This window comes from Perca fluviatilis, chromosome 6 (assembly GCF_010015445.1).
Source record: "Perca fluviatilis chromosome 6, GENO_Pfluv_1.0, whole genome shotgun sequence".
Classification (NCBI taxonomy): Eukaryota; Metazoa; Chordata; class Actinopteri; order Perciformes; family Percidae; genus Perca; species Perca fluviatilis.
This window is the reverse complement of record NC_053117.1, coordinates 26,475,602-26,499,466: the sequence shown is the minus strand read 5'-3', so window position 1 is coordinate 26,499,466 and position 23,865 is coordinate 26,475,602. Positions and strand designations below refer to the sequence as shown.

At 38.8% G+C, this 23,865-nt stretch overlaps 4 protein-coding genes across 4 annotated transcripts; 1 reads left to right on the top strand and 3 right to left on the bottom strand.

Annotated features, from left to right (window-relative positions):
- The first annotated feature begins 135 nt into the window (after positions 1 to 135).
- On the top strand, positions 136 to 3,045 carry mrpl40 (mitochondrial ribosomal protein L40). Its single transcript, XM_039804410.1, has 5 exons — positions 136 to 284; positions 507 to 590; positions 1,601 to 1,756; positions 2,345 to 2,426; positions 2,555 to 3,045. The coding sequence occupies exons 1-5, from the start codon at positions 223 to 225 to the stop codon at positions 2,780 to 2,782; spliced, it is 612 nt and encodes a 203-aa protein (XP_039660344.1). The 5' UTR covers positions 136 to 222; the 3' UTR covers positions 2,783 to 3,045.
- A 113-nt stretch (positions 3,046 to 3,158) lies between these two features.
- c6h22orf39 (chromosome 6 C22orf39 homolog) lies at positions 3,159 to 5,183 on the bottom strand. The gene is made up of 3 exons (XM_039804411.1): positions 5,084 to 5,183; positions 4,040 to 4,207; positions 3,159 to 3,910 (listed from the first exon to the last, which is right to left on the bottom strand). Exons 1-3 carry the CDS (start codon positions 5,111 to 5,113, stop codon positions 3,779 to 3,781), a joined length of 330 nt encoding a protein of 109 aa, XP_039660345.1. The 5' UTR covers positions 5,114 to 5,183; the 3' UTR covers positions 3,159 to 3,778.
- Positions 5,184 to 5,902: 719 nt separating this feature from the next.
- On the bottom strand, positions 5,903 to 10,146 carry ufd1l (ubiquitin recognition factor in ER associated degradation 1). The gene is made up of 12 exons (XM_039804409.1): positions 9,987 to 10,146; positions 9,627 to 9,759; positions 9,242 to 9,274; positions 9,027 to 9,148; positions 8,324 to 8,454; positions 8,165 to 8,237; positions 7,988 to 8,056; positions 7,836 to 7,904; positions 7,712 to 7,762; positions 7,517 to 7,605; positions 6,489 to 6,573; positions 5,903 to 6,240 (listed from the first exon to the last, which is right to left on the bottom strand). Exons 1-12 carry the CDS (start codon positions 9,987 to 9,989, stop codon positions 6,166 to 6,168), a joined length of 933 nt encoding a protein of 310 aa, XP_039660343.1. The 5' UTR covers positions 9,990 to 10,146; the 3' UTR covers positions 5,903 to 6,165.
- A 919-nt stretch (positions 10,147 to 11,065) lies between these two features.
- Positions 11,066 to 23,279, bottom strand: dhx37 (DEAH (Asp-Glu-Ala-His) box polypeptide 37). Its single transcript, XM_039804408.1, is given in 28 exon segments — positions 11,066 to 11,475; positions 11,563 to 11,660; positions 11,782 to 11,855; positions 12,602 to 12,696; positions 12,788 to 12,925; positions 13,224 to 13,338; positions 13,429 to 13,601; positions 13,684 to 13,800; positions 15,428 to 15,552; positions 15,976 to 16,164; positions 16,511 to 16,617; positions 16,718 to 16,829; positions 16,916 to 17,148; positions 17,922 to 17,998; positions 18,102 to 18,237; positions 18,387 to 18,457; positions 18,546 to 18,638; positions 19,188 to 19,404; positions 19,534 to 19,647; positions 20,300 to 20,396; positions 20,563 to 20,655; positions 20,774 to 20,922; positions 21,007 to 21,042; positions 21,044 to 21,344; positions 21,471 to 21,583; positions 22,535 to 22,704; positions 22,800 to 22,922; positions 23,188 to 23,279. Coding segments are annotated over 27 exon segments (3,423 nt in total). The 5' UTR covers positions 22,903 to 22,922; positions 23,188 to 23,279; the 3' UTR covers positions 11,066 to 11,398.
- Between the last annotated feature and the right edge of the window lie 586 nt (positions 23,280 to 23,865).

The window sequence follows — 23,865 nt, the reverse complement described above, 5'->3', positions numbered from 1 at the left end:
ATTGTTTTATTTTTTATTATATGTACAAAGTATTCTATATTTAACGATTTTAATTTCATTATTTGCACAAACAAAATACTCGAAAGTGCGTCCTTGAAATTGTGTGCGTAACTGTTCGACAACGTCATCCTCCCGCGTCACGTCTGTTCTGTCACTCAGAAAGCGACGGGCGATACTGTGAACAATTTTGACCCCGAGTGTGAAACAATACCCATTGGCAACATGTCTGTGACTTTATCGCGCTGTCTCTGCAGGGCTTTATCCCGACAGAACGCTCCTTCAAGGTGAGTGTTTGTAGCACGATGTGAACAGTTAACAAGGCGCATTTTACCTGGAGCTAACGTAGCTAAAGTTATTCACTAGAGAAATGCTGCTGAATCAGTTCTGTGGGTGCCACACACTCGGGGTCCAGCATGTGGCACATTCTGATCTCTTTATATGCAGTCTATGGTTTAGACCATTGACATATATAAACGGTTTAGACCTGTATTCTGTTTGTTTTGCAGCTTCCTGTTGGGAGAACATCACCATACTGTCCAGAGTCCTTGGTTTGCACCAGTGATGACACTGAAGACATCTGCCCCACTGAGGTATGTCCAGGACCCACAGTGAACCCTCAAAAGTTCCAGCATGTCAATATTTTTTGTTATTTTGATTAATTAATCATTTGTTGGGGAACACGCACTATTAAAATGCAGTGTTAACTAAAACAGATCCTGCATTAAACTGCTAATCGAGTGGCCCTGTCTTACATAGACATGTGCCAAAATCTACACTTATTTTTGCACTCTTTATTATTATTTTGTATCTCATTTGGTGATTATTCTTTGTTTATCAATTATTGCTTAAAAACTTTCTATCATGTGAACATCAAGTTTCAAGAATCCAAAGTCTACATATTGCCGAAATGTAATTTACAATGATATAAAATGGAGATAAAGCAAAGCAGTCTTCATATTTGAGATGCTGAAACCAGAGAATGACAATGACATGTCATTGTTGCTTACCGATGATCCAAACAGCGGACTATCAAAAAGGTTGGCGCTTGAGTTTCGGTTAAACAAATTATCGATTACTCGCCTAATAATTTCAACACAAGTTCAACAAACTGTGTGGCACAGCAAATCAGGGGGCCAATGTCATTTCAGCAATAGTTGGTTTCTGGATCTCTGTGTGCACTGCACTTAATGGAAATTGGAGGTGGCAGGGTACTGTTCACAATGCACGGTGGGCTGGAGGTAGGGGTGGATGGTCAGTCGGACTCCTTACAAGTTAATCCACCAATGGTTTAATGCTTTTTAGTCCATATTGTACAGCTAAGGTGTATTCTTACTTCTTAGCAAAACAAAAAAGCTCTAAATCAGAGTTGATGATACTTATAAAGTCAGTTTAGATTTGTCAACTCAGTAATGTAATGCTACTCACGTCGAACTATAGAACTGTAAAATGATATCAATATGGCATTTGTTGATTTTTAGATTATGAAAAAAAGATTAATTGTAATAGCTTTTTTATATATAACATTTTTATTTTTATTTCCCAGGACTGTTTCAAAATATAGCTTGCGTATGCTCACAAAGTGCTGTGCTTTGTGTTTAAGAGCGGAGCCAAAAAAGAAAAAGAAAGTGGACCCAAGAAGGGAGCAGATGTTGAGAGAGAGGATGAGAAAAAAGCTGAAGAAGCTGGAGAAGGTTCCACCTGAGCTTATCCCCATAGAGGACCTCATCACTCCAGCCAAATGCTTGGATGAAACAAGGTACAGCTCATTTCAGTGTTGTCCATACGGCCATTTGCAGGTAACTAGGTTAGATTTGAGTTCAGGCACAGCTGCAGGCTGGTAACATACATTAAAGAACAAAGCTGGCATTATTCAATGTTTTTCTTGTCAACAAATGCTGGAAATCCAAACTCCGCAAATAGACCTAATCTCGATCTGTTCTCCAGAGATTCAGTTGCATCAGAATTCGAAATTCTCATGAGTTTGGTTTTAATCTGATGTGTAAAAAAAATCTATTTTTAGGGGGGGTTCCCAACTCATGATAGCCAAAATCCTAGCCATCTGAATTGTTCTTCAGTCAAGTTTTACATTTCTATTGATCATCTCTAGGATAGGGGTTTTCGGATGAATTTGACATAAATTGTATCGTAACGCTTGTTGAACAAGATCGCAGAAAGGCCCCTATTGGCTGTTCCAAACATTCATTTGGCATTAACGCCTGCAGACAAACATTTTTTTATGGATATGCTTTTATATATATCAGTCTTTCTTTGACTTACTGTACCTTTTGTTCTTTGCTTGCTGACTTTGAAGTGCTATAAATTGGTTTTTCTTACTCTTACAAAGGGAACGCTCTGCGCCAAGGCTGTCATTTGAAGAAAGTGAGGGTCGAGCCCTGCTACTTAAGGAGTGGTGTCGATACAAACAGGTCACCACTTACCTATAACACCTCCATCACTTAAGCTTTTATTGAAAATCTTGCCTCTGACCTCTGCCCTTCATCATTTACACTTAATGGGCTATATTTGATGTGCTCTTCGGTCTTTGTTCTTGCAGGAGCAGCACATTGCTGAAGTGGAGGCTGTTGAACTTGCTCTAGAGGCACAGAGGGAGGCGCTGGAGGAGCTGAAGTTAGAGTCTGAGGAGCTGTACCAGGCAGCACTAAAGCCAGACCCCCTTCTGTTTCCCTTCACTCATGAAGGTCCTGCCTACACACCACCAAAGACCAAGTATGAAGCTCCTGATGGGAAATACAACAACATCACTAAAGTCTACACACAGTGATCGACAGGGAAGGGCTGCGGGGGCAGCCTGCATTTGTCATGATCCAATAAGGCAAGATGCAGCCTTTTAAAAGCCTGCATGTGTAGGTGTGAAGGACACTTTGCTGACCCTTTTTTTTTTCTTGAACTGTATAGTCCCGTCAGTTGTTTCTCTGTATTCATGGAAATTATGAATTAAATTCTCCCCCCCCCCCCCACATTCACATCTCTGTATAACACATAACTGAAGCTGAAAATAAAAATCTACTTTTTTTTTTTTTAATTGATCCAAGTTGTTTAGAATAATTTCAGTTGTGTTAAGGTTAAAGCCATAATCAATTACATAAGGCAGAAAACTGCTAATGCATAACTCTGTATGGGTTGAAACTGTAAAGCCATTTTTTGTCATTATTGCATCAATAATATATTTAATATATTCATCACAGAGGAGTATCAACAGCACAGGTTAAAGAGAATAAGGTTTTTACAGTCCTAGGGCCAACTCTCCTGCTTGATGCCATCAAAGGTGTTAGTACATTCTTGTGAAACAGCAATTTTTAATTTAACCCTTATCAAAACAACACATGACAGGTCCTTCATTACTTAGATGGAATACATGAAATGTTTCCATTGCACATATTTTAACCTAATATTCCTTTTCTTAGACTAAACAAAAAAAGGCATTTAATCTTAAAACTCATTTACAGTGAGTCTGTATGTGCAGTCAGCCTTTGTGCTTCAGTTTACACAAGCTTTGGAGAACCAATAATTTATGACGGGAAAAACAACACTGCCTTTGTAATTCTCTGGTTGAATAGATGCTGTCATACTCATCATTGGCCACTAGAGGCTGCCGCTAACATCTGTTTTCAAACAGAAGCTCACTAAATACAATTTGAGATGGCAATGAGTGATGCCCTGTCTCTCCAGCAAGTGGCTCTCAACGATTTTGTTAAATTCTCAAATCTTCATTTTACTTTGGCCACCATGGAACAGATGGCAGATTAATAGTGACAGTTCAGGAGTCCTGAGGCTTTTCCTGGTTCAAGGGCATGTGCCAGTCTCTGGGAGGGTCTCGCCTCAGTTCCCATACTGGGGTGAAGTTTCTCTGCTCTGCCACTCTGTTCCTTTCACTCTTCTGCAAGGCGTCCTGCAATACACATACATTACGTACAAAATGGCTGATTTCACTTTCAAGTGTATTTTTTAGACACCATGAATATTGTCAGAAAGATCACAAGTCAAGGTCTTTAAACAATGTGACTTCCTGCTGCTGTACCTTGGCCTCGGCGCCTCTGTGTTTCTCCCACTCTTTGCAGTTATGGTAGTCCTCTTTCCACTGCTTGCAAGATGGGGACGTACCATAAGTGTAATAGTGGTGAAAACAATTCCTCAAGCTTTTGCAATGTCTGAATTCACTCCAATAGTCATCACAGGACCGGGGCGGCTGTACGAACAGACAAAGGCAGAAATCACCACCAAACCAATTTGTATACATTATATTTAATATATAAAGGGTCAACTTAGGGTGTGCTAAACTTGTGCAGCTGACTATGTTTTTTGCTTCAGAAAGGTTGGAATTCCAACCTCATTCAAGGCTGTCTTGAATTACTTAATTGGAAATAAAAAAAAAAGGCATTATTAGATAAAACTTATTGGGGAGGGGGGGGGGGGAACGGCACTGTTAAGACTAGAAAAAGTCCATTCTGAAACTAAAAATCCTGGAAATAAAGAAAGAATAGCAATAGTTATTGTAAAAAATAAGCAGGATTCAATAATGTCATACCAATGATCCGAATTATTTTACCATTTCTAGCATTTATTTAGTCTATGATTCATGAGTATTTATTTCATTATGTCTTCTTTATTTAAAACGTTGGGTTTCCAGATACATTATAATGAATCATCCACTAACAAGCGATAGTGTTGACTTAAAGGAGAAAGTGAAAACAAAGACTTGTCTGACAGCACCTCCCTCAGGTCGCTCAGTGTAGCTGATCTAGCGTTACATCTATATTTATATTTACATTTAGTTTAAAATGTTATTAGCAAAGCTAGTTTTCAAAGCAAGTTTAAAGATAAATAACAGAGCTTCTGACACAGAATGCTTTCTGATAAAACCTCCTCGTCTAACTGACATTGCTAGCTAACGTTAAGGTTACTTCGGCAATTTAGCAACGATAGCTAATCACCTTGCCAATTATTTGGGTCAGATTTGGCACTTTTTCCTCATTATCCGGACTATCAAAAACCAGGTAGATTAAATGAAATCAGGACTTTTAGTCAAGAACGGTATTTACAGTATAATGTTACGATAAATTACCCTCCACGCTGCTTCTCCAGACCGGTCCATTGCTAGCTACGCTAGCAATACTTCCGGTTAATTTCATTTCACAATAAAAGCGCTAACACACAGTTTTACAACCATTACTTTGAAAATACCTACTTAAGGCGTTCAGCAAACGTAAAAAAGAAACAACAATATGAGTAACTAATACTACTAGTCTAAAAGTAATGATGACTAACAAAATATCCCATAATTGTGACCAATTTCTAATCTGCATTTGATAAATCCAAAACCTACTTTGGACAAATATGGACATTTATTCTTTGTGGTTTTTCTATCATGTATTGGTGTTAGAAAGCACTTATTACTTGTGATTTTATCCTGCTACTATCTAACTAAAACTGGACAATCAAAAATAAAGCATCTACTTATTCCTAAATAAATGTGTCTAATTTGAGTTGGAAAAAATGCCATGAATATAGTAACATCCTATCACATACCAGTTTCATTTGGTAGTTCATATACATGCTTATACATTACAAAAATAACTATTAGCCACAATTAATTAACTTCAAACAGTCCTTTATTAGTCTAAAAATAAACCAAGAAAAAAACGGGAAAAGAAATTCCAAATTACTCATATAACTAAAAAAGAAAAAAAACTCAAACAGAAAATGATTTTCATTATTATTCAAAACAAAAGTATTGAGCGATTATTGCTCCCATTTTATCATAAGTATGGGCCTCTGGATTATAATATATTTAAAGTCAATTGTAAAAATGCAAAAATTATGGAAAAAGGGGGAAAAAGCTCTAATATCACAACCATACTCCACAAGTTATTCTTTGTGTTGGTGGTGTGGTGATATTATTTATTTTTATTTATCCCACAAACTACAGACAGCATTTTATGGAGCTCAGCTTCAGCTGATCAAGATATTACTGTCAGAGTTTCAATTACATATAATCCCAACTCAACAGCAAAAATCCTATTTCAAAGAGACAGCGAGACAAAATCCCAATGCATCTGAAGGCCAGTTTTTTTTACTTTGCTGTTGAATGTGACAATAGATACGGTGAGTCTGTGTACACTAGCCAGTCTCCGCACTTGAAATCCTTCAAGGCTTTCTGCCCTTCTTGCGTAGTGACTGTCCTTCTCCAGAGAAAGCGATGAATCTGTTCATTGCATCATCCTGGGAGGATTAAGAGATTTAAAAGTAGTTATAATTGGAAAATATTAGCACACGTGCTACATGAGAAAATGTACTTAGCAATTCAATAAAAACAAATAGAATGAATCACATAATGAAATTATTTAGTTTAAGTGCTATTAACAAAAAGGTTGTATGGGAAAATAATATGAAAAACTGCACTGTAATACTGTAAATACAGGCTAGTTAAATATGTTCAAACATATGATAAAATCCGTTACACTTCTTACGTCATCTAAAGTTTTCCTGGGCAGAGGCCTCGAGTTTCTGATGAAGGTGATCCTGCCAACTTTGAATTCATAGTTGGGAATACCTCTGTGAGATTAAAGATTTGAGTTGAAGGTTAGGAATTTACACTCAAGGCTAAAACACTGGTAGAATACTTCAATGGTCACTGATGAGTAGTTAAATAAAGATTTAACAGGCGCAAAACTGACTGACTATCTCAGACTAGCTGACAAATTCTGCAAGCCAAGGTGTGCCTATTGTTACATCTTGCAATCAATGGCCAAACTATGAATTACGACTGCAAGCTGACCATGAAATGTGACACCAAAACAAGATGACATTGGGACACAAGCGAGCAACAAACAGCAGAGAATTTTAATGCCCGGAGAAACCCAAGATGTAAAATTAGAAGGGTGTAGACAAAGTCTTGGTTTAGTAGTGACAGACAACAGGCGTTACACTTCAGTATTTACAGCTTTGTGTCACAAACATCATAGCCATTTCCTGCCATGCTCTACTGTACCATAGTGGTCACACTCATATAGAATTATAGCAATAGGTAGCAGCAGCAACAAAGCGAGAATATGATACAAAATTGCTCACACTTCCAGAACTTTGTCAGAGTCTACAACACAATTTGCTGTGCCTCCCGTCACAGTGTATGTTCAAATTCAGCTCACCAACCGATTAACCTATAAAAAAACGTAGTCCTATCTGAGAAATCTTGTCTAAGATAGCCAAAAAAATACATAGTGTGGGGGGGCCTGTTGGCTTAGAGCTTAAGGTGTTGACCATAAACTGCAACATCCTCAGATCAAGATCACAGTTCTTCTCTCCCCCCTCATTTCCTGTCATCTCTCTACTGTCTGCTGTCTAATAAAGGCATAAAATGCCAAAAATCTTAGAGGAGGAACATGATAATGTTGCAAAGTTATCATGATGAATAGTTAAACCATTGTGTTACAATATTTAATTTAATTAATGAATTTAGGCCGCTTCATGCGTACTTGTATAAAATACTGAGCATCACCTTTTGATGTCACTTGGGCCAAGAGGGGCAGGGCTGGGCTCAATCCCTTTTGTTTTACCATCCAAACGATTGCCAGAGCCAGTGAAAGCCTGAGGATAAGAAACAAATTAGAAGTGACATTAGCTCCAATTATTATGGTTATCAGTAGCGGTAAGGGAATGTATTTGTCTCCAACCCACAGAAACATTTACTCACTCTGAATCCCAGGTCCATGTCTTCGTAACTGGGGGGATCTGCTTCTTCCTCCTGTGAAAAAATGTGTTTTATCAAACTGTTCAGAGCACAAATTGTAAAGCTACCTTTATGGTTTGGTCCTTACTGTTGGTTCTTCCTGGTGCTGAGGTCGTCGTTCAGGCTCTTTGTAACCCAAAGGAGCATCAAAATCCACCTGAGAAACAAAGTCGCAACACATTTAAAGTGGAGAACAACAGAATAATTCACTGTTGTCTGTGATAATGTAGAGGATCTTACATTCATATCACACTCGATGATGGACACTGCTTTATCTGGCTTGGTCTCCATTACTCGCAGCTCATATATCTGAAACAATAACACAGATTCTATTAGCACTGGTATCAGTAGAAAATAATACAGACAAAAACCATTCTTGCATATTAATCCAACACCAATTTGAATAAGTTAGTTTACCTTTTCATTGTAGTTGATAGCTACGACATCACCAGTTGTCAAGCAGGCAAAGTTTCTCAATGCATTCTCCAGTCTGTAATAAAGTGATACCTTTGTTAATCACTATAGTAAACACAATGGGAAAAGGTCAGTTTAATGTTCCCAACTGATATTTCTTACACTGCCTTGGGGTTTGTAATGTCTAGGAAGTCGGGGCTCTGTGGCTGGAACTTCGAGTAGGTGGCCACCATAAGGTTAACGCTTTCCACTTGGACCAGGCCACCTTCCTCCAGCAGGAGATTCTGCATCATCTGCAGCAAAAAAAATAAAGCAAATACCAGTTCTGCCTTGATGGATACTTACAAAGTGGCTTTAAAATCATTTAATTAGCAGAGCACATTTGGATTCTGACTAGAGTCCGAACGATCATTTATAATGACAAATAAATAATTCTGATAAGTGAATATTTAAAAATTAAAATATAAAACAGAGGAAACCCCCTTCAACCATGTTCTGAGTGTTGGCGTTGCATTGTTTGTCCACCAGAGGGCGCTTTACAACATCCCTGGTGGCAACACTCTTTTTTTGTTGTTATTGTGTTTTTGTTCAAGGACTTTAAGTTTCATATCTTCAGTTTGTATTTTTATAAATTTTATTTATCAGAACTTTAATATATATTTGATGTTCCTCTGTTCTGTTGTGACAATAAAACAAACAAGTTTATTTTTAAACTGCATTATCATTTTAGTGAGGACTCACAAATAACTACAAATAACTAATGTAAGAAAAATCTGTTTGTCTTGTTACACGTTTCTGGATTTATTTATTTTTTTAAATATATATATTGGCCGATATATCGGATTTTCTTGTTTCTGTTTCTAACCCAGTGCGGCAGGTAGCAGATTCCCTCGTCTGCCACAAACTCCAGAACACCACAGTGGGTCATTCTGTCTGAGTTCTTGTTGGTCAACTTGAACAGCATTGGATAGGTGATGTTAAGCCTGCCTGTACAAGGAAAAGGAGCAGAAAGGTAAGATTCATGGAAGGTTCATACAGGGCTTTTATGATGAAGAGCTGTTTGATTTAACTTTGACTTACTGAGCTGGTCGAGAGCTGAAGGTGGCATTATTACTGAAAAAGAAACCGTTTAACCGTTTATTAAACACAAAAAAGAAGAACATTTAAGATACAGGTATACCAGGATGGTACCAGTCTGGTCCTTAAAATAATTATTCTGGGGAATTACAGAGAAACTGCTGAAAACGTAGCTAATGTATCTTTCACCACTGTGGCTTATTTTATCAAAAGGCATTTAGAAATGGGAAAAGGCATGTACTGACAAAAAATTAACAAACCTAGATCCTCAGACATTTTCTGGACCCAAACACATTTCTGTATTCACTACAAGTTTACAGTATAATTCTCGAGATTTTACTGGCAGTGTCGAAAGTACACGGACATCTTATACGACAATAATACTTACTTTTGCCTCCTTTCTCCACGTCGGAGCGGTCGTTGGGACCTGCCAGCATGGACACCGAATAGCAGCGGTACTGAGTGGAGAAGCGGTTCTGAAACCCCCGGGACATCGGGTGGTCAAATACGTGGAAGGAAAACTGTGGAATAAACCAAGTCCTATTAGTAAAACACACCTTTTCGATATTTTAACGTGAGTTTGTTACATCCACGTATGACTTTAATTTCATCATGACAGGGCAGCTTTCTGCTGCTGTCGTGTTGTTGTTAGCAGCTCGCTCGATAGCGTTAGCCAAACTGCTGTAAGTACAATCTGTTTTGATATAAATGTGTCGTCAACGTTGGACAACATCGGAGTGTTACTCACCATGGCGACAGTTTAGCTCTTTTGTTGTCAAAAGACTCAAATCAAAATGTCTGTTTTGCTATTTGAAAACGTTGCATATAGCGAGCATATAAGCTGTGACTTTTCACTGTTGTCTTCCGCTTCTTCCGGAAGTGTACGAGGTGACGGTAGGAAATGACGACACGACATACGTTCGCCAATCACAGCAGCCTAATTGATTCCTGTAAAATCAGAATCTGAATCAGCTTTATTTGCCAGGTATGAGGACACATACGAGGAATTTTGCTTTGGATTATACAATGCTCACAATGTACTTACTTATACAAAAACAAACAATATATACACACTATAAACAGAAACAATATAGACAGGTTGAGGCAGTAGTGCAATGAAGAGTGCAAAGTGTGCCGGAATCACAGACGATTCTGCATTTTGAGGTGAAAAAACTTTCCTTTAAGCTTCTAACATAAAAGAACATAAAAAATTCCATCATGCTAAGCTATAAAATTTGATTGAAATAATAATAATAAAAAGGTTAAAATGGAAGAGGCAGCAGAGGCTGTATTCTGACTTTTAGTCTTGAATTAATCTAACTCATATCTCACCACAAAGGTCCATTTAGTAGCAGTTAAGGAACTTTCAGCTGTTTTGTCAAAATGGCTTTCTAAACTTTCAGTCTCAACTTCTAAGAAAACATGGATGTGAAGTCTGTGAAGTGTTAAAAAAAAAAATGTTAACATATATTCTGACAACAGGGCAAAATCCATCTGCTGAGGAACATCATGTGAAACAATCAAAAGCTCCAGAACAGCTACTTAATGGACTAAGTGGTGAGTATTAAAAATTAACATTCAATCTCAACCAATTCTATTTTCTCATTAGTTTGTTTCTCCAACGGGTTGTAACACAGGCTTTCTGTTAAACTATTTATATCTCCATGCCCAAGACAAGATTATGTCTCAAACATCTGTGTTCACAGGATGATGAATACTCCTCATGGCCAGTAAAATGACATTGATGTGTACAATCAGTGGAGTTGCCCTTTAATATTTACCGACCACAGTTTACATACATACATAATGAATAAATCACACAGCAGCCTTAATCAGAGCCAGTTTTAATGAGTCTTATGAAGACCAAATCAGACATAACTTACAGCAGTAAACTGAAGTCATTTTAGAGCTCTAGTTTAAAACTGTATAAGTCACAGATACAGTATTTAAAATACAAAACTGAGAAAAGGCAGTGTTGTGATTTTGTAGTTGCACTTTGAGAGAACATTATAAAAATCCTAAAGTCTGAAGAAGCCATTTGATGTTAAATAGTAGGGGTTGATGATGATGGAAGAGAGTTTGATGAATCTGTAGATTAACACAAGTCTGATCAAGCGTGTAATAAAATGTTCTGTCTTTTTTTGTTGTTGATATAAGCCTTCATATCGGAGGCCAACTTTTGGCTACTTCTTGATGCATGGCTTCAGGTAACCACTGGCAGTATGCAGACAACAGAACTGTAAGAGGAGAAAAATACAAAATCACACAACAAAATAAAATGACAAGAATCCATGAAAATCATGCCAAGCACATTAAATCCTCACATTTATCTTCAGTTTTCCAGACAGAGAGGAGGGCATCTCTGCAGTCAACCCTTTTTGACAACAGCACTCCCAGCAAAGCCTCTGTCCTGGGCTGCAGCCTAAAGCAGCAAAGACACAACAGCAAGAGAAAAGTCCTTCTTTAAAACAGTTAATTTGTTGATTGACAAAAACAGAAATGCCTCAAAGAAGGCATATCAGTGTGTGTGAGTACCAACTTACTTTGCCCAGGTTTTCTGCATGATGGAGGGGTTTGAGAGAAGGTAACCACTGTGTTTCTTTAGTTTAGGACAAACCTGCAAACCATACAAAGTCAACATTACTACGCAGACTTACAAGTTCCTGGTGGGTGCAGACATACTTTAAGCCAGTGGTTCCCAACCTTTTTTCCTTGGTGCCCCCCCTACTCATGTCTAAGAAAAGAATTTCAGATTTGAGGTTTTTAATATTCTTTTTCCTACATATAATATACACATTTATTTGGACTGGCACACAGAGAACAATGCAGATGGAACAACACATCAGTATATAAAGTTTATTCAGACGAAAATGTGTCCAAAGGTATGGACTAGTTAATGTTTAAAAATGTAAACTTCATGTTTGACATTTGTGAATTGATTTGATTAATATTGATGGTTATTTCTAGCCTGGATGCCAGCCAAACTTAGACCCGCCCACAACATTCAAGGTCGGGAAGTTCACATTCTGACTAGAATCTGAGTATGACCACGTCAGGCAAGGTTATTTATGGTTTTGATGTAATTTTATTGGGTTGGGTGTAGTGGTGTAAACTGTTGTATTTACAGTATGGAGTGTAAATGTAATACTTGCTTATTATACTGTATAGTGTAATATGAACCCCAGAAAGAATAGTTTTTGCCAATGCAAGGCTACCAATACTGAGGAATATCAGAATTATTTTGGCCTCTTAACATTGATCAGGACTGTCAAGTATTGCAGAATTGTCAGGTTCAACTAACTGAAACTTGAATGAAGACTGAACAGAGATGGATAACTTTTTTGTTTGGTTTTGCTGCAGTACCTGTCCCTCAAGCAGAAACCTGGCAAACAGTTTATAACGCTCGATGTCGTCTGGATATTCCATCTCCACTGCTGGCAGCTGCCAACCTACACGGACTGCAGGACAAACACAACACTTACACAAATGTAGGCAGAGACACCTTTTTAGCACAAACAGAGCCATGGTGCTCAGCTGTAGAAAACTTACAGAAGGTGCTTGAGCGGTGACATCTGATGGTGCCAGTGGATGAACAGAGCCACGGTGAGGGCGACTCCAGAGGGGAGCCGAAATGACAATACTGAGGCAGGAGTTCAGGGATCCACTCTGCTTCTATTGCTGACACACCTGACGGAGACAGAAATGAAGGCATTTCACCAGGTGAGACAACCAGCCTGCAAATTTAGACTTTTCAATTCATACAATACAAGAGGTACTTTGTTATATAATATGACAGTTTAGAAATCCGGCTTGTCGACAGAATTTACAGGAGATACACAATAAGAAAAAAGATACAAATACATAACATGCACACAGGCAGTCACTCGAAAAAAAATATGCGTCTTATAAAAGCCACACCTGCAAAAAGTCTGAGTTATGATTGGCTGATGGAAATCGATTCCCAGTTTTCACAAAGCTCATTTACCTCTCATGTACATCTTAGTGGTCTCCATGATCTCCTGGTAGACAATGAAGTCCGGCAGCGTTTTGAACAGCGCGGAGGTGGGATGAATGTACACCGGGTCGTCCAGAAGAGGAGTCTATGAACAAAAACAGATAAAGGTGAGAAGGTGAAGGAGAGCGATAGTAGAGCCTCCTTAATCACAATTACAGTGTTCAGACCAACTTGCCTTGTATCCATTCTTCCATTTTGGGTCCAGTATATCTTCTGCCTGTACACGCCTTGCAAGATGGTCTCCCAGTCCGGCCAGAACAATCTGCCGCAAGCAAACCACCTGGTGCCCTGTCGGCGGAGTCATCTTGGGATTCACAAATACTCCCACCTCTGGACACACTGCATTTACTGGGATGAGAGAAGACAAATGATTTCCCGTGTTGTTTCTGCAGCACATTATGCGTTAGGTTTTCTGTGTGTGTTTGCGTACCTGCGTTGGTAAGTTGTCCTCTGAGCCTCCTGATCTCCACCATGGCTTTATACCTCAGGCCGTTCTCCTCGCAAAACTTGGGAGTACAACCAGCAAATTCACAAGCACCAACAGCACCTGTTGTCAAATGTGTACAGAAATATAGTATAACCCCATTAATTGTGTTAATACAAACATTCTGTACAATAACAACTGTTTTTGTCTATATGCTTTTTTTTTTTTTATATCTTTCAAAAATTCCACCTTTAACTCTGTAAAGTTAAAAAAATGTTGCTGACGCATCTTGTCACAAAATGTGGTTGTAGAATTTGATGGCCCCATAACCGGTCGCGCGATGGCTGCCCACCAAGAGCCAGGTCAGAGGTTTCTGCCTGTTAAAAGGAAGTTTTTCCTTGCGGCTGTCCCACCAAATGCATGCTCTTGGGAGGAAATGTTGGGTCTTGGTAAATTATAGTGTGTGTTCTAGACCTACTTTATCGGTTAAGTTTCCTAAAGAACGTCTGTTATGATTTGAAACATTAAATAAAATTGAAATGAATTAACCCCTCCTCAACCAAGTCTCAATTAGATCCCTCAAATCAAATGCCTTCTGATGTTAAAGGTCCAATATGTAATATATTTACTGTAATAAATCCAAAAATGACCCCAATGTGTCATCAGATATTAAGGAAACATGCTAAGTTGAAATACTATCTTTTCTGACAACAATGCTAATGCCAGTATTTTCTCCTTTTGAAATTTCCTTCTGTGACGGAATTTATGTTTATGTTTTGATCTGTGTGTTGTTATCAACGGCCCAGTTTGACAGCCAGGCTGGGTTGCCAGATATACCTGTAAAAACGTAAAACAAGCGCGCTACAGCTGTAACGGTAGGACAGCCATGAAAGCAGCAAACAAATAAACGGGATCAACGGAGATAGATTCTATCCAACATTAAAAAACAGCATGTTTCTAACAGTTGCGTGACCAGAGACTAACAACCCCGGGTAAATATTGGAGATGTATTTGAAAGATGTAGACCACTTAGAACCCAGAAGGACGCAGAGTTGGCTAATTTCCTCCTGAACAGGTAAGCATTAGCTTCAGGCTAATTTATCACGGCTACAAGGGACGGGCATTTTATGTAATTTCAACATTTGTGTACTCACATTGAATTATATAGCTAAAGTAAAAACAATTGAGACACAGCCAGTAAAGTGAGAAGAGAGGACGTTGAGTTTGCAGTGTGTTTAGCGATTGTTGCCGTAATTCTAAGGCCAATAAAGTGTGTATTTCAGTCGGGTGGAAAAGGACGGCAAGGTAGTGGTATTTTTAGCGGTTCCTACTATAATTCTAAGCCGTCTGTCAGTTGGGTACAGAGCTCAGCGTAAGCACAGGCTTTTATGACTGTCAATATAGCCAGAATCTAACGTTAGCTAGTCCACTGTGCTGTGGAGTAATGTATGACTATGAGAGACAAGCGTCTAGCAACATTGTTGAATGCTCCGGTCTCAGCCTGGCAACCAACGTGAGCTTTGAGTCTGGGGAGGTGGGGCAGGTAGACGACTCTCTCCAGTATTTTGAATTTTTACTGCAGTAACTATTTTAAACACTAGCTGTCAGTATTCCATATTGCACCTTTAAGTCTCACCCTGAAATCCTACTTTGAAAATGTTGTTCTTTTTAAGACATGTCTTGGGGACTTTAAAAATGTCAACAGTCAAACTATCCAGTATAGAACCTTAATAACAAAACGCAAGTTTACCCAGCATGACCATGAGGTCCCCCAGCAGGAGCGATGCTCCTTGCCCAGCCCACAACCTCCTCATTTGGGTCAGCCGAGCTCGACGCTGAGTGAGTTTGGAGCTCTCATCTTCACTACGCGCAGGTCTAATGAGACACAAAAATGGGTTGAGAAAATAGAAACAAAAGAAAGTATGCAGCATGAGAAGTAAACATCTATGTCAGTTAGTCTACAAGCAAGACCCTGGAAGCCCCTATTCCAGTTTTGAACATTGAACAACAGATTTATAAAACAGATATTAAGGTAAATGGAAAATGGACCACTGAAAGCACTCTACACTACAGGCACCCTTCTCCCCATTCAGATTCATACACTGGCCAAGGCTACCATACAAGGTGCCACCTGCTCATCAGATAAACATTGACACCAATGGCACAGCCAACAGGAGCAATTTGGGGTTCAGTATCTTGCCCAAAAGCACTTCGACACCACCATCCTTCTGATTGGTAGACGGCGGCTACCAATCGGTGTGCCAAAGACGCCCCATAAGAACAAAGGTGTGTCCTTACCTGTCAAGGTCTTCGAAGATCTCCCGAACTGTCATGGCTGCTACCACAGCAATGACGTAAGGTAGGCAATCCTGCTGCCTACCGAGAGCTAACATTTTAGCGTAACGCGGAGCCACAGGGAACGAAGCCATTGCTCTGCCCAGGGGAGTGATGGGACAGCTCAGCCTCGCTTGCTCCATCTCTTTCACCCTTATTAAAAATTAAATAAATAAACCGTTCAAGACAGATGATAGAACTACTAATTAGCTCAATTTGTAATGTATAAAATATAAAAGGCTGTTATTCTCTTAAATGTCCACATAAAAGGGAAGAAAATCTTAGTGAGTGCTACTGATTAACTGAATATGCTCTCAAATAACTTTATATTAAAATAACCCCTTTTTTCATTGATGTCACTTTAATTTTTAAGACTTCCTTGTAACAATCTAAGTTTAAGCAAAAACAAATTTCCCTCAACACTACCAAAACTGTTCTAATAAATAGTTGTATTGGTCAAGGCAGGTAAAGACAGGGACACCCATTGACAGGCAGTTACCTTCCGGTGCGAGGCGGCTCTTTCAGAGCTCCCAACGAGACTAATAACTGCTCTGCTGCAACAAGAGCCTCAGCAGAGGGAGACGTGGGAAAGGGAAAATTGACCACCTGCACAAACACAAAATATGAAGCGTTTATTCTTTTGGAGGGATGCAAGATTTCACTCAGAAGCCTGGTGTTATGTTTGAGTTGTTCACTTTTTACTGACCTTATCTATGTTGAGGTCCTTCATCTGTAAAACCAGGTCTTCCACAGGCCGGCGAGTGATCTCTGCCTCTGAGAACAAACTGAAGTCTCCAAATACTGCAGACGAGTACAACCTGCAGAAACATCATAGAAACATTAGTGAAGCCTCAAGTACAGAAAACAACCATGTGATGACACATCACAGTTTAAAAGTCCTGACCTATAGCAGTGTCCCGGCTCTGTTCGTCCCGCTCTACCTGCCCTCTGATTGGCTGAGGCCTGTGAAGTCCATGTGACTCTGAAGGACGACACTCCGGTTACTCTGTCGTAGAAACGTTTCTTAACTCGACCGCAGTCGACCACGTACTTGATGCCGGGGATGGTCAGAGATGTCTCGGCCACGTTGGTGGCTACCACACACGCACGAGTTCCAGGTGGAGATGGCCTGAACACCTGCAGCCATGAGACACCAACACATACAGGATATCAAAGTAAAAGTTATATTACTGCATTATATGGACTCAAACTCAGCTATTGTCTAAAACTACAATCTGCCATTTTGACTGGGAACTGATTATTTCACCTTTGAGCTTATTATCATTTTAGATTATCAAACCACCACTGTCTTTTTTAATAAATCGGATTTACAAAATGGCTAATAAAACAGACGGTAGTTACATGATAAAAATCACTCTTTCACACCACAACTTAAACATTAACAACATTTAATGCCAATATATCTATCTTCTTGTATTTTTGGATCAAACTGTTTTGTTTTCTGGAAAATAGTTAACTCCTAATTAATTCCTCTGTAAGACTCATCAAATTAAACTGCCTGTCATCAGTCAAAGTTTTATTCCATTTTCTTTATATCCTGTTTCAATATTAAGTCAAGATATTGAATATTCTCAAAATCCTGTTTCATTATAGATTTAACAGTTACTTCACTTAATTAGTTTATGGACTTGTGTAGTTGTAGCCAAACCATAGCCAAACACCTGAGCTGTTTCCTCTTAATTTACACCTCAATGTGCTTTGGGCTACAAACTAGAACCAATCGGGGGAACAGCATAACTCTGAAATATATTATGTAATAAAATGGACCCACATCCACACCATGGCCACCTTTCCAAGACATTCCCTTTTCTAGCCCAGCTGCTAAATATTAAGCTAGCTTATTTTTTTAGCAGTTTTGTGCTGACATAAGATATATATATATATCTCACCTTAGCCTGCTGCTCTGGGGCCAACAGAGAGTACAGAGGGAGAACATAGAGAGGAATAGAGGGGTCAGCCTTCTCCTCTGCAGAAACAAAACGGGGCAGAATTAGTAAAAGCACTTATCTGAAATACATTCAACTTGATTTAAAGAATTACTCATTTATTATTCATTTGGAGTAGCTTGCCTGTACTGGCGGGATCGTCTCCAATATCCAGGTCAGAGCCTTCATCTTCCTCGTCTCCGATTCCCGCCTCTCTGTCCTCGTCCCCTTCATCCACCGGGAGAGCAGAGTAGTTATCCAGGTCGATTCGGGGCAGAGACTGGAGACAGAGATAACACTTTTAAAATATGAACACAAGAAATATCTGTTGAGGTTGGAGTTGGCTTTAATCATATCTCAAAAACACACAGAAAAGGCTTTTTTAAGTTACAGAAGCTTTTAAGAGCATTTCACTAAAAGTGGACTTACGACAGTCTTCTTCTGTTTGGCCTTCTTAAACTTCCTCATCGTCTCTGAGGTCTCTTCGTCCTCTTCTTCCCCTGAACACAAAACATGTAAATATTAACAATATACAAACACAGAGATGTGCCAGAGTGTGAAGGGGGAAAATGTGTGTGTTAGACTCACCAGTGTTACCCTTTCTGTAGGGGAAAGCTTTTCTCAGTTTTCGACACAGATTGTGAACCTCTGCCTGACCGGTCAGAAACACCAGGATACCACCTGAAGGACAGAGGCATGGGATCAGAGTGGTTGTGGTTTTGTGTTGTGTGTGTGTGTGTGTGTGTGTGTGTGTGTGTGTGTGTGTGTGTGTGTGTGTGTGTGTGTGTGTGTGTGTGTGTGTGTGTGTGTGTGTGTGTGTGTGTGTGTGTGTGTGTGTGTTAAATTCCATCAACTACGGTTTGTCCTGCTTACTTACTGCAAATTACTCTCTAGAATATTCAGTTCACATTTGAAAAAACTACACTGTTAAATATTAACGAACAATGTGAAATTCTTCATGCATTCCACCACAATATCTCAACAAACGCAAAAAAGTCTCCCTGAATCTGTATGAATTAAAAAGACTTAACCATTTCCCCCACATTTTCCTAAATGAATAAAAGTCCATATTTTAGGGCATGTAATGTAATAGCCAAAACTCACCATAAAAAGTTGTGTTGAGTTGTTATTATCTTGATTTCAACCCTATATGTCAATTTAGTTTGGTAGTAAACAAATTTTAATACTTGAAAGTACAAAATCTGAGAAATGGGTTGTGTGAATGTGCACCTGGAGGCAGCATCCGGTGGATCTTGCAGATTTTGTGGAAAACTTCTCCAGTGTAATCCTCCATCGGAGTGCGTTTGTTGAAATGTATAGTGACTGGGAACTGGCGAGCGTCCACTTTGATGACGGGCGGTGGCGTCCGAAAAAGCTTTGTGTTGTCTGTGAAGTCCTCCACTCGTAGAGTGGCCGACATGACCAGCAGCTTCATTGGCATACCTTTCTGCAGAGACGTGAAGAGTGGGAGCATGGTAATGAATATAGAGATTAGATAATATCATGCATGCTGTAATTCAGGATTTAAAAATTCTTTAAAGTTTTTACACCCAAAACACGAAGAGCAGTCTCTTACCTTGTTTCTGAGCGGGACGATACGAGATAACAGTCCAATGAGGATGTCTGTGTACACACTCCTTTCATGCGCCTCGTCTATGATTATCACACTGTATCTCTGGAGCAGGAAATCCTATGAGACAAGACAGAGGCACTGAATAAATAGCAGAAACATTAAGGTAATTAAAGGAAATAAAAAAAAAAATGTTTTTACTCATGTATATTGAAAACACTTCTACAAAAACAACCTCATGGTAATTTTTTTTCAGAAGACTTGGAGTTAAGTTTCAGATTTCAAATACTGTGTCTCACCATCCTCATATGAGGGTGTTTAATCTCTCACATCATTCTTCAAAAGATTAAAGCGCACTATTAATATGGTAGTACCGGTACTACTATATGAGCAGGATTTTTTTGTCACAAACATTATTTATTAGTGAGCAACAATACGAGCACTCAGGAGCCTTGAGCAAAAAGGAAAAATGTTTCAGGTTAAACCCACTGAGCTGAAATTGAAAAAGTGGATGCAAATCATTTACTTTTTTGAAAGATCTGGTTCCTCTTACAGACTAACAGACTAAGCATAAAATGTTATCACACATTCAACACTCTCCCTGTTGATATCTGTCTGTCCCTCAGTAGTCACAAAGGAAAGCAGTAGTGAACTGGATGTTTCTCCACAGCCTAGCTCAATGGTAAAAATGAAATCAGAAATACCACTAGGCCAAAGTCTGTCATGTTTATTATATTTTATTAAATTACTTAATTGGAAGTAACAACTATACCTTCTGAATCTCCTTCAGTAGAACACCATCTGTCATGAACTTGATCTTAGTATCACTGGTCACGTTCCCTTCGTATCGAATCTGGTATGACACCACCCTAAACGCAGACGCACAAACATGTACAATATAGTTTACAAAATGTTTCCATTATCAGCATAATTTCTCTTCCCAAGCTTGTCGCAAGGAGGTTTCAAAAACAAAGTAGTCTTTATACTCTGCGAGTGGATTTGAAATTATTTAATGTGAAATTCTTTGAATGTTACCGTGTGGACAGGTTCATCTCTTTGGCCACTCTGTGGGACATGCTGACAGCTGCCACTCTTCTTGGCTCTGTGATTCCAATTATTTCACTGCCACTGAAGGAAATCAGAACGAAGAAGACAACAGTAACTACATGATATCATGTATGAATGCACATCCACATGTAAGCCATTTTTCTAGGTAAATATCACCACTATAAGGAGGATGACCTACCTGGCATAGCCGGCTTCATACAGGAACTGAGGTACTTGAGTGGTCTTTCCACTTCCTGTCTCACCACAGATTACGACACAGGGATTCTCTCTCACAGCCTCCATGATGACCTGCTCCTCTGCTAGCACGGGCAGCTTCAGACGAGCCTCCTGCAGCAACAGATTGAGATACGCTTAAAGCAAGCTCACAAAAAACACATCTGTCTGAATGAAACACCTGTAGTTTTCACACACCTGTATTTCAGGTGATCTGTCAACAGGAATGAAGACTAGCCGGCTGCGACGGTGTCTTGTTTTCGACTTTCTCCTGATCTGAAATCTTCTCATTCTGTCCATTTTGTTCTGTTTTGTGTTGTTCTTTCTTCACCTCCTGTTTGTCCTCCTTCTCTGTGGTCTCATTAACTTCTTCTTGATCCTCCTCCTCATCAGAAGAGGTGTCCAGATCACTGCTTTCTTCGCCCTTTGGTTCCTCTTCTTCATCCTCCTCCTCTTTCCATTTTCTTTTTCTGTTCGCTCCACTGACACTGCTGATCTTTGCTCCCGAGTCTCCATCTGTTAATTCCTCTGGTAAACTAAAAATAACCCAAACATATTAAGGCCACTGACTCCACCTTCTTCATATCTTCCAATGAGAAATATATACCTATATCTATATACCTTTGCTTTTCTTAGCTTATATGTTGCATATGAGCACTTACTGTTTGGTCTGATAAAGTTTTTCTCCTGTTCCCAGTTTGGACGTGGTGTACAGCAGCTTAAGTTCAGACTCTGGCAGCTGCACCTCAGCTAGTTTGGTCAGGATGTCTGCTCTCTGGACGGGACAGACAGCAGGACAGGTGAGTGGGTTACTAAATGTTTAACAATTTATATCCAGTATACCTGATGATTCTATGCAGGAAGAGTTACTGTGAATAACTAAGTAGGAATAAATTGGTTCAATCTTGTCTCTAGGGCTAGGTGTCATATAATAACATTTCAGTTTTAGCACCAAAACAACTACTTTTTTTTTTGTCGGTCTTCTTTTTTCTCTCTCCCTCATTTACTGTCATCACTCTACGGTCTGTAATAAAAACATAAAAATACCCCAAAAGAACATCTTATGTCAACAGGTCATAAAAAACATGTTAATTTATTAAAAAGAAAGTTCATTTAACAAAAGAAACCAAAATTAAATGATGTATTATCACAAGTAGCTGCACAAAACCTTCTAAATAAAGTGTTAAAAAGTGTTTTCATGTAAATCAGGAACTATCTGACTAAAGCCTGGATACCTTTTAGCAGATTTCAAAAGATGTGGTATTTTAGGAATCACTATTTTACCATTAAATCCCGATATATGTATATTTAATAATGCTCAAGATTACAGCTTTAACTAACAATTTGGGATTTTCAATTAATCTTTCAGCTGTTTTTGATAAGAGAAAAATAAACCTTTATTGAACCCAAATTTTGAAACCCAGCCTTTGTAATAAAAAAAAAAATTGTTTTGCCTGACTGAACGTCCAAGACCCAAATATATTCAATTTACAGTGGAACAAAACAGAGAAAAGCAGCAACAATATGTTTTTGACAAATACATTTCTCACTGTTGTCAATGAACTAAACCATTAATTGACTGTAAATCTCAGCACTGCTAAATACATTATTGTGGTCATAACTGTACATAGTATGAAGTGGAAAGTTGTGTTATCCTTGATAAACAGATAGTTTTCTTCTTAAAGCTTCACAGCTTTGTGTAAACCTGCATCAAACTGTGTCTCACCTGAGCTTTCTTTTCTTTGCGCTCCAGGACCTTCTGCAGCTCTTTCCTCTGCTTCTTGGTGAGGGGCTTTTTGGAGGAGACGGGTGTCACTGAGGCTTTCTTCTTCTTGGCTTTGTTCGCTGGGAGGACCAAAGCGTTGCTCTGGTCTACACCTTTTAGCCTGGCCCCATCTGATGAAAACAGGTGTTACAACCCAAACAGACAAGACATTTATGAGGCAATAAATACCAAATCATTTCACCAGTTTATGGCTCCCATTTCTTACCTTGAAGTTCCACAACGATGTTTGTCTTCTCTTCCTCTGCTGGTTGTTGGGTGTCACTTTGCTGTCTTCCCTTCCAGTTGTGTTTCTTCCTTTGTTTTCCCATTTTAAACTGAGATCTGGAAACTAATAAATAACAAACAATGTATTCAAAACCACCATCTGATAACTTGTAACGTTAGACACCACGAAACAGCTAAACGTAACAAGAGCTAACTAGCTAACTGTAGATTAACCACTACGGTAAAAAAAATTAAAATAAAAACGTAATTTACACAACCAACTACATCTTTATGAATATTATAAAATAAAAACATTTTATTTTAATTGGTTAAAGAACGGCATGTGAGATTTAAACACTTTAAGTTACAAAATACAGCCCTGCACAAACCTCACGTGTAAACATTCGAGGGCCCATCAGTTAAAACTGTCCGGCGCTGAACGTTGTCTCCACAGAAAGGTTCCGCTACAAAGAGCGAAAACACATTCCCCAATACCTACCAATTAGTATTTTATGTTTTATACACGTTGTGTTGTTTGTTGAGAATAATTTATAAACAGAGGTGTTTTGTAAGCTGTTGAAAAGAACAATATACCAGATAAAGTGTGTCTTTTTAAATAAATCATTAAAGTTAGACTGAAATATCAACTCACTCACAAAAAATATCAACTTACTCATAAAGAAGTGCATAGTATCATCTTTTCGTTACATTTATGTTTTAATTAGAACTGATTCGGAATTGATTTGGTTAGAACTGAGCTGGGGAAAAAGGCCTTTAAGTTTGCTGCTCCCTCTACATGGAACAAGTTACAGAAATCCATGAAACTTTTAAGAGGATGTTGATTGACTTGGAGGCAGCCACATCTGTCTGTACATGTTTTGCCTGATGTGTTTAGGATTGTGGTTGACTTTGAAGGACTTGCTGTTTCAGTTGTTTTATATTTCTAGTGTTTTTGTGTATTTTGTGTTTGTATGTATTGTATGTGTGGTTGTACTGCTGCCTATCTTGGCCAGGACACTCTTGGAAAAGAGATTTTTAATCTCAATGAGTGTCTTCCTGGTTAAATA

What these genes read in the sequence shown, in the direction of transcription:
- mrpl40 (XM_039804410.1), top strand. Translation starts at nt 223, where the DNA reads ATGTCTGTGACTTTATCGCGCTGTCTCTGCAGGGCTTTATCCCGACAG. An exon ending in CGACAGAACGCTCCTTCAAG is followed by an intron (nt 285 to 506) that starts GTGAGTGTTTGT and finishes TTTGTTTTGCAG; the next exon opens with CTTCCTGTTGGGAGAACATC. An exon ending in AAATGCTTGGATGAAACAAG is followed by an intron (nt 1,757 to 2,344) that starts GTACAGCTCATT and finishes ACTCTTACAAAG; the next exon opens with GGAACGCTCTGCGCCAAGGC.
- c6h22orf39 (XM_039804411.1), bottom strand. Translation starts at nt 5,113, where the DNA reads ATGGACCGGTCTGGAGAAGCAGCGTGGAGG. An exon ending in CTGGAGAAGCAGCGTGGAGG is followed by an intron (nt 4,208 to 5,083) that starts GTAATTTATCGT and finishes CTGTTCGTACAG; the next exon opens with CCGCCCCGGTCCTGTGATGA. An exon ending in ACAGAGGCGCCGAGGCCAAG is followed by an intron (nt 3,911 to 4,039) that starts GTACAGCAGCAG and finishes TGTGTATTGCAG; the next exon opens with GACGCCTTGCAGAAGAGTGA.
- ufd1l (XM_039804409.1), bottom strand. An exon ending in AGCACCAGGAAGAACCAACA is followed by an intron (nt 7,763 to 7,835) that starts GTAAGGACCAAA and finishes ATTTTTTCACAG; the next exon opens with GAGGAAGAAGCAGATCCCCC. An exon ending in CCAGGAAAACTTTAGATGAC is followed by an intron (nt 6,241 to 6,488) that starts GTAAGAAGTGTA and finishes TAATCCTCCCAG; the next exon opens with GATGATGCAATGAACAGATT.